Raw genomic sequence first — 10,099 nt, forward strand, 5'->3', positions numbered from 1 at the left:
GATTCCCAACACCGATTATGGTTTAGCGGTAGACTTAAATTCCTTTTCAAAGTGTGCTAGCAAGAAACTCTTTACCATGTGTGAGCATGCTAAGTCATTTCAGTCGTGTCTGACTCTTCGCAACTCTATGGACTATCGCTCCCCAGGCTCCTCTGTCCATGGAATTCTCCAGGCAGGAATACTGGAGAGGTTTGCCATTCCCTTCTCCAGGGGATCTTTCTGACCCAGGGATGGAACCTGGGTCTCCTGTTTTACAGGTGGATTCTGTACCATCTGAACCACCAGGGAAGCCAAACTTCTAGCATAAACACAGTTTAATAAGGGATACAAGGCTTCAATACTGTTACATAGGACCTGAACTCGGTAGGTACCGTAAAAAAGAGCACAAAAGTGGTATGGGAGGTCAGAAGCAGACGAAGCCACTCCAGAATGTACACTGGAAAGAGCAGGGGCTATGGAGTTGCTTTCAAATTTTGGCTTTGCTATTTGCAGGCCCTATGAACTCACGTGGCTTAATCTCTACATGTGTCACAAGACGGGTACTTCAGAGCTCTGAGAGGACTGTATGAGAGAATCTACATAAAGAGTCTAACACGTACCTGGCATTCAACAACTTAACCAAGCGCTTGCTTTTCAAGCTGAGGTGTTCAGAGGCTATGGTATTACAAATGTAGTTATAAGAGCATGGGGAATTAAAGTCAGAGAACCTAGGAGCTAGAATCCCATCCATGCCTCTTACAAGCCATGTGAGCTCAGATATATTATCCAGCCAGCCTGAACCCTATGCAAAGTCAACACTGAGGCGAGAACAGAGAGACCAAAATGTTCTCGATAGCCATGTAATCTTCCTCATCATGTAAGCACTATCTCACTAGAAGCCTCCACAACTGATGTGATTATTATTTAAAAAAAAAAAAAAAGTCATTTCTACAGGAATGATGACTCTCTTCTTGAAACTGATGAATGCATAAAAAATGCAGCACAAAACAAGAATGTGTGACATAAATTCCTCATATTTTTCATAGAAAACTGAACACGCTAGATAATAAATATTTAATTCTTATCTGCAGAGTCAACTTGACAAAAATATTGAAATCTCATCCATTTTGCAGTAAAGGAAAAATGGAGCTAACAGGTTCAGCTGGTGTGCACCTCGCTGACAAATCTCATATATTCAACCAACACGGTTTCAAAACGACTGCCTTATGACCCTCAAACATTCAGTGTTTTCTAATTTACTCAGTAAGGCAGGAAACCAGGCTGACTGTGGATCCTCTATCCTTACAAAGATTTATAAAACCTCAGTACATTCAACTGTTGCATTTGCCCACATGAGCAATTATAGAGAAGAAATAAATGAGCGAAAGTAAGGAGAAAAAAAGATATAATTCTTAGTTGAGCTTTCCTTATTCACATTCTGCACATTAAAACATATTTTGTGCAACTGGAAGATTTCAGGTATGTATTGATAAATATGCTGATTTCTCCATTAAGAAGTCCTATAACTTTAAGCAAGTTCTTTAGGCCTGCTAAATCCATAAGATCTCTCCCAGATGACAAATTATATACTTCTAAAGCTCAAGAAAATCTTAAAAAAAATAATGTTTAATAATTGGGGGTGGAGGAAATACACGTTCATGTAACCATGTTGCCTTCAAAATAAAAATCAAGATGTGTTCAACTGAGAGTAAGTTAAAGCATAATTACATTAAAATGATAATAAAAAATACATAGATAGATCGATGAAGGGGATTAAGATTTAACATCGATCACTTGAAAGGGGGAATAACATAGTGGAGACAGTGTTATCCACATAAGATCAATGATCACTCGATTTGATTTCTTAAGCCAGAAAGTTTCTGCATCAGAAAATCGCCATAACGGGTGAGAGCACAACTTTAAAGACAAAACGCTGCAACAGCAAAGCTGTGAGAAAAAGACATCAAATGATAATTAACACACAAAAAAGTATCTTTTTAAATGCAGTGATTTTTCTCTATTCTGCAGTCTCAAAAAAATGCAGGCTTTGTCTAACTGCTCTTTCCCTCCTCATCCTACTTGAAACTGTGTCCTCAAGACCATCGGTATGCAGTTTTAAAGAGGGCTCTTAAATTCCAGTCTCTGTTTGAAACTGGTCACTTCATTTAACCAGCTCCAAAAACGGTTTGTATGCCCTTCCTCGGGGTTGCCTGGTGGCTCAGTGGTAAAGAACCTGCCTACCAATGCAGGAGATGCGGGTTTGATCCCTGGGTTGAGAAGATGCCCTGGTGAAGGAAATGGCAACCTGCTCCAGTATTCTTGGTTGGGAAATCCCATGGACAGAGAAGCCGGCAGGCTACAGTCTGTGGGATGACAAAAGAGTCAGACATAATTCAGTGACTAAATAACAACATTCCCTTCCTCAGCTTTTTCCATCACTGAATGGCAAGATGAACAAACTTTTACATACAAACAAAGAATGGAAATCAGAACTTTCTTTTAGCTTTCCCTGATAATTTAGAAAAAAAAAAATAGCATGATTTTAAAATGAATTGTCTTCTTTCTCATTTGGGTTCTAAGTTATTCTACCCCAGACCTACAAATCTAGTATAGTTGTTCAGGGACTCACCCTAGAAGTATTTTTAAGAAGAAGTAGAATAAATTTTACTGTTCTGTACAGGAAAAAAAAAGATTTCAGAGACTTCCCTGGAGTATTCATTTCTCTGTAAATAACAGGAATGCTTAAATAAAGAAAAAATATAACCAGTGACAATCATATTTAAGGATGAGAAGTTACATTTGCCAAAATCCATCCCTGAAATACGTGAGGACTGTTCAGTAGATTAAATCAGCAATCGTCACAGAATTTAAACCCCCAAAGTTGTAAACAAAATATAGAGTGCTCTTTTGTTCATGACATGTCATGAACAAATTACTAAAATGTGTTTTCTCCTCAGGTGTCAGTTTTTCCCTCTTTTAGTGACTGATGGTTCCCAGTGTTATTACAGAAACAGATTGATCTTTTTAATGAGCCAGTTTAATAGACTCCAAAATCTCACCGTGGCTGCTCATCCATGTCAGACCATATGCACCAACAAAACATTCAGTAAAACAAAAAAAGCTCTGCTGTCAGACAGCTCCATACTCTATAAAATTTCATATAGTAGATCTGGATATACAGATAAATAACCGGAGAAGAGAAAAATGCATATGCAAACAAGATGCAGAAAATATATGCAAAGAAATACTGTAGAGGCCCATATTTTCTTGGCTCTGATGAAATTCCCACAAGATACAAATGTATTTACACAACATATTCTCATTACCCTTCCTCCTAACTCTAAGGAAATCTATTTGCCATCTTTCCATTATAACACACACTTCAGGGTTCCACTTGAAAAAGAATGTTCCAGCGAAAGAGCAACTGTGTGAATTCTGACTCCAGCAACTGTCTATGAATAACCAGAGGGGAACAAGACTAAAGGGCTTTTAAGAAAGTTCTATCTGACTGAACACAAACAGGCACGCATACACAGTTACAGATCTTCGCAACAAAAATGCCAATCTTCTGTGGAATTCATACAAAGTTTCCACATCGATGTTAGCACATTGGCAAGCTTACCTCAGTAGGGTTCAAGAAAGATCTAAAGTTACAGGGTATTCACATATGAAACACTGGGACAGACAATGGACAGAGGGCTGAAAACATGGAGAAGTGGATAAAACAAGTTTTTATTCTGCCTGTTACAGTTACTTAGCATTTAAAGCTTCTAGAATAGATTGTGTCCCTGTCTAATGTTGGCTATAGGATTATCTTTACATTTATCACAGTCATCTAAACCTTTCTCTGTTATCCCTTCCTCCACCCAAATAAATGTCCTCCTTCCCAATTTTCCTTCTAGTCTCTCCCTACTTCCTTTACCCCACTGTCTTGGGAAAATGGAACTAAAGCATCTCAATATCAGCACACAGGGCTGACTCCCTTCAGGGTAAAAGGTTAGGATCAGACAGGAATACAAATGTGAATCATCTATCCTTGGGCTGCCTCCTGGTTTTCAGCATCACGTGGACATGTCGCTCAGACACCTGGATTAAGCACTGCCTTTAAAGCTAAAGTACCAAATGCTTAAATATGACTAAGAAAATACAGCTTGCAAAAATAAGAAAGTAGCGCTGTTGGTAGGTCACGGAAGGAGGTTGGGTCTATAGGATGTCAGAAGTAAACTAATATTTAACCCTTTGCTTTAATGTTTTAAACTGTTAAGAGGTCCCATGTCACGAGGAGAAAAATTCCAGAGATTGTAGCATAAAAACTGCTTAACAGAGGATTATGTAATAACTATATGTAAACTGGCTGGCTTTTAATAACATTCTGATTTGCAAAGCAGCTAATACATTTAAGGGTAGCTAAGTCGGTCACAGATAGAAGGAGCGTAAGCGCCTATGAATCTGTGCCAGTGTTAACCTTTCAAAGGCCAGTCTACTCTTTCCTGATAAAACGCAGAAAGAGTGAATGGATAAACAGAGAAAGGAAACAAAGCATGTGACAAATACGTTTCTGAATACAGTTTCATTTTAAGATTCTCCATATTTTACAAATGCAAGATGCATTAGACTTCATATTTCTGTATTAGAAAATATTTATAAATGAAGCTGAGGTATTCAGGAAACTCATTTTAATAAGGTACTTTGGAAGTTTTATGTATATGCGTCATTCAGCAACTAATTTGCAAGGTTTCATGGAGAAGGGGGTTTATTTTACATTTCCTAGAATTCTCAGTTATGAGAGCAGAGTAACCTGGTATAATGAATATTGACTAGTAGATAAAATTTATCAGAAAAAAATGCCACCTATTAGTTCTATTACTTAACTCTTATATTCACTCAGTTCAACTAGCTTCACTAAAGTTTTCTCTTAGTTCATACAAAGTCCAAATTAAACAGCTACTGCACTGCGTTTAGGCCAGATTTCAAAACCATCATGTTCTGAGAAAACTTGGAATAATAACTTATTGGAATAATAAAATATGTGCTTTGGATGAATAATATAGTAAATGAGAAGTTTAATATAGGTATACCTTGGAGATGCTATACGTTCAATTGAAGATCACCATGATAAAGCAACTAAAGCCAGTCACACAGGTTTTCTTTTTCCTTCCTAGTGCTCATAAAGTTCTGTTTACACTATACTATAGTCTCTTAAGCGTACAGTAGCACTATGTATAAAAGAGTATATACCTTAATTAAAAAACAATTTATTTCTGAAAAACACCAGAACAATCACAATGGTTAACATTAAAGAAGACCGATCACAGACAACCGTAACAAATATAAAATGAAAAAGTTTGAAACACTGTGAGAATTACCAAAATGTAACACAGAGACACCAAATAAAGCTTTTAGAAAAATGGTGACAAGAGACTAATTCCATGCAGGGTTGCCACAAACCTTCAATTTAAGAGGGAAGGGAAGAAGGGAGGTGAGGGGAAGGAAGGGAGAGAGGGGTGGGGGAAGGCTGGAAGGAAGGAAGGAAGGAAAGCACAAGGAAGCGCAATAAAATGTGGAAAGCCGGTGCTGACTGTGTCTAATAAACATCAGTGGCGCGTGGCACATCTGAGTGTCACTCATCTTTACCTTTTACTTTAACATTCCAAGCAACAGTGGTGATGTTTGTGATGCACAGAAAAATCAATCACTAGATTGTACATCTGCAACTATCATAGTGCTGCAGGTCAATTAAACCAAAAAAAAAAAAAAAAATACAAGTAACAAAGCTTAACCTGCACAGGCCAGAGACTCATCATTCTGCAACACCCCAGGCCAGAGCAAGATTCCCTGCGGCCCCTCTAGTTTATTATTTTGCAAGAAGCGTCAGTCAGCAGTTGAAACACGACATGAAATATGGCCTCATGCCGCCGGTCTGGGGTCCTCCCCCCTCTCACCTGTCTGGAGTTCGCCTCTTCCCGTTTTCGTTCACATCGAGAAGCAGCTCTGAGGAGTCAACAGGTGAGGTGGTGCTGGCATCCAGAAGCAGCTGTTCATGCTGGGCGAGGTACTGGGCAGGGTTCTGTTTGGCCAATCTCGCGCAGTGGAGGAGCTCACGCTGCAGAAGGGGCAAGTTGGCCTGTAAGGGCAGAACAGGAATGAGAGGGTGTGCAGAGGCTCCTTCTGACCAGGGGACCTACTCCACTTTGCAAACACTAGCGGACCGGACCACACAACTCAACTAAAGGACATGCTGCCGAATGCATGCAGTTCCCAGGCACGACTTCCTGCACTGGCTACAGCATGAGCTTCCCTCTGGGCCTGGGGTGGATAAGATGCCTGAGGCAGGTCTCACCCCTCCTACCTTCCAGCCCATTAATAAACTGGGAGTGGCTCCTCTTTAGGTTTCCTTCATAAACTTTGAGCTTCCCTGGTGGCTCAGACTGTAGCGTCTGCCTGCAATGCGGGAGACTCGGGTTCGATCCCTGGGTCAGGAAGATCCCCTGGAGAAGGAAATGGCAATCCACTCCAGCACTCTTGCCTGGAAAATCCCACGGATGGAGGAGCCTGATAGGCTAGTCCATGGGGTTGCAAAGAGTCGGACAGGACTGAGCGACTTCACTTTCACTTTCATAAACTTAGCAGGGCGGGAGATGGGGAGGAACTTCAAGAGGCAGGATTCATGTTGATGTATGGCAGAAACCAACACAATATTGTAAAGCAATTACCACTCAACTAAAAATAAATAAACTAAAAAACAAAGATTATAAAAAAGCAAAAACAAAAGATGCTTTCATATTCAAACATTGTAAGCTCTACTGGATACAGATTCCAGCTCCACCTATGAGGAACTTTCGTCTCCCACTAGGAAGATAGATGGTCAGTACCGAAATCAGACTGATCATATTCTTTGCAGCTGAAGACAGAGAAGCTCTATACAATTGGCAAAAACAAGACCAGAGGCTGGCTGTGGCTCAGATGATGATCTCCTTACTGCAAAAATCAGATTTAAATTGAAGAAAGTAGGGAAAATCACTAGACTATTCAAAACAAAGAAAGTCAAGGAAAGTGAAGTTGCTCATTCATGTCCAAAAGCAAGACCATTCAGTTATGACCTAAATCAAATCCCTTACAATTATACAGTGGAAGTGACAAATAGATTCACCATATTAGATCTGATGGACAGAGTGCCTGAAGAACTATGGAGGGATGTTCATGACACTGTACAGAAGTCAGTGATCAAAACCATCCCCAAGAAAAAGAAATCCAAAAAGTCAAAATGGCTGTCTGAGGAGGCCTTACAAATAGCTGAGTAAAGAAGAGAAACGAAAGGCAAAGGAGAAAAGGAAAGATATATCCATCTGAAAGCAGAGTTCCAAAGAATAGCAAGGAGAGATAAAAAAAGCCATTTTAAGTTATCAATGCAAAGAAATAGAGGCAAACAATAGAATGGGAAAGACTAGAGATCTCTTCAGGAAAACTGGAGATACCAAGGGAACATTTCATGCAAAGATGGGCACAATAAAGGACAGAAACGATATGGATCTAACAGAAGCAGAAGATATTAAGAAGAGGTGGCAAGAATACACAGAAAAGCTATGCAAAAAAGATCTTAATAACCCAGATAACCATGATGGTGTGATCACTCACTGAGAGCCAGACACCCTAGAGTGCAATGTCAAGTGGGCCTTAGGAGGCATCACTACGAACATAGCTAGAAGAGGTGATGGAATTCCAGCTGAGCTATTTCAAATCCTAAAAGACGATGCTATTAAAGTGCTGCACTCAATATGCCAGCAAATGTGGAAAACTCAGCAGTGGTCACAAGACTGGAAAAGGTCAGTTATCATTCCAATCCCAAAGAAAGGCAATGCCATAGAATGTTCAAACTACTGCACAATTGCACTCATCTCACATGCTAGCAAAGTAATGCTCAGAATTCTCCCAGCCAAGCTTCAACAGTACATGAAACTGAGAATTTTCAGATGTTCATGTGGATTTAGAAAAGGAAGAGGAACTAGGGATTAAATTGCCAACATCCTTGGATCATAGCAAAAGCAAGAGAGTTCCAGAAAAACATCTCTTTCTGCTTCATTGACTATGCTAAAACCTTTGACTGTGTGGATCACAACAAACTGTGGGAAATTCTTAAAGAGATGGGAATACGTAGACCACCTGACCTGCCTCCTGAGAAATCTGTATGCATGTCAAGAAGCAAAAGTTAGAACTGGACATGGAACATACTGGTTCCAAATTGGGAAAGGAATACGTCAAGGCTTCATACTGTCACCCTGCTTATTTAACTTATATACAGAGTACATTATGCAAAATGCCAGGCTGGGTGAAGCACAAGCTGGAATCAAGATTGCTGGGAGAAATATCAATAACCTCAGATATGCAGATAACACCATCCTTACGGCAGAAAGTAAAGAGGAACTAAAGAGCCTCTTGATAAAAGTGGAAGAGAGTTGGAAAAGCTGGCTTAAAACTCAACATTCAAAAAACAAAGTTTACGGCAGCCAGTCCCATCACTTCATGGCAAACAGATGGTAAATAATGGAAACAGTGACAGACTTTATCTTCTTGGGCTCCAAAGTCATTGCAGATGGTGACTGCAGCCATGAAATTAAAAGACACTTGCTCCTTGGAAGAAAAGCTATGACAAACCTAGACAGTGTATTAAAAAGCAGAGACATTACTTTGCTGATGAAGGTCTATATAGTCAAAGCTATGATTTTTCCAGGAGTCAAGTATGGATGTGAGAGTTGGATCATAAAGAAAACTGAGCCCTGGAGAATTGATCTTTTGAACTGTGGTGTTAGAGAAGACTCTTCCTGAGAGTCCCTTGGACTGTAAGGAGATCCAACCAGTCAATCCTAAAGAAAATCTGTCCTGAATGTTCATTGGAAGGACTGTTGCTGAGGCTGAAGCTCCAATACTTTGGTCACCTGATGTGAAGAAGTGACTCATTGGAAAAGATCCTGATGCTGGGAAAGATTGAAGGCGGAAGGAGACGGGGACGACAGAGGATGAGACGGTTGGATGGCATCAGCAACTCGATGGATCTGAGCAAGTTCCAGTAGTTGGTGAGGGACAGGGAAGACTGGCGTGCTGCAGTCCTTGGGGTCGCAAAGAGTCAGACACAACTGAGCCACTGAACTGAACTGAGGAAGACAGAGGATACATGAAATATACACATAGTTCTATTAACCTTAAAATAGGCTCCCTGATACTTTCATTTTTGGATCTAGCTACTTACCCAAGTGAAAAAGGCTAATCTATGAAATATCTTTGATCAACTACTAATTTCAAATGACAAAAATAGGGAGATGAACAAAGAAATTGTTTTTAATAATTATTAGATTCACGCATTTCAGTATTGGTCTGAGTCTGCTCAGACATCCTGCTTAAGATTCATGCACAAAGCAGCATATACTACTAGTTTACAAAGGTAATCCGCTTTCTTTGTATCAGATCTATTCCAAGGAATGTATATATTTAACAGAAGAAATCTTGCGTACCCATCACTCTGAATCCTCACCAAGCCCAGCAATGGGAAAAAGACTGAGGACACATTTGTTGACAGATGATTCTGGCAATCTCAAATAGAGTAAGAGGAAAGAAGACAATTTCACACGCAGAAAAGCATTAAAACAAAAACCTCAGACTCTGACTCTGAAAACCAAACTTACTCTGACTTTATAAATCCAGAGTGCTGTTGCTTTTTCTTCTATGTGTCTTTTACTTTTTTTTTTTTTTTTTGGAAGGGAGGGGAATAGAATATATAACATGGAAGTATGAATAGCACTCATTCTCAATAACACAATTCTTCAAAGTCAAAGGAAGATCAATAACATAAGTAACTTTGTAACTCAGGGTTTGGGACTTCAACGGTGGCTCAATGGTAAAGAATTTGCCCACATGTGGTAGACCTGGGTTCAATCCCTGGGTTGGGAAGATCCCCTGGAGAAGGAATGGCAACCCACTCCAGTATTCTTGCCTGGGAAATTCCATGGAAGAGGAGCCTGGTGGGCTGCAGTCCATGGGGTCTCAAGAGTCAGACATAACTTAGCAACTAAACCACCACCACCACAGGGTTGTAACTGTAGAAGCTAAGTGCCATGTACACTAATTA

The 10,099-nt window shown here is 39.9% G+C and overlaps 1 protein-coding gene across 16 annotated transcripts in view; it reads right to left on the minus strand.

Moving 5' to 3' along the window:
- The window catches only part of RUNX1T1 (RUNX1 partner transcriptional co-repressor 1), a 157,448-nt gene that overhangs the window by 46,134 nt on the left and 101,215 nt on the right, over positions 1-10,099 (minus strand). For all 16 annotated transcript variants that reach the window (XM_086335243.1, XM_086335247.1, XM_086335258.1 and 13 more), the window contains one exon: positions 5,922-6,103. In XM_086335243.1, the coding sequence (XP_086191369.1) occupies positions 5,922-6,103 (182 nt within the window). The remainder of the gene's footprint in view (positions 1-5,921; positions 6,104-10,099) is intronic.

The sequence above is a fragment of the Bos grunniens genome, chromosome 14 (genome assembly GCF_055505025.1).
Source record: "Bos grunniens cultivar Pamir isolate PY7600 chromosome 14, Bosgru_T2T1.0, whole genome shotgun sequence".
In the NCBI taxonomy this organism is placed as follows: domain Eukaryota; kingdom Metazoa; phylum Chordata; class Mammalia; order Artiodactyla; family Bovidae; genus Bos; species Bos grunniens.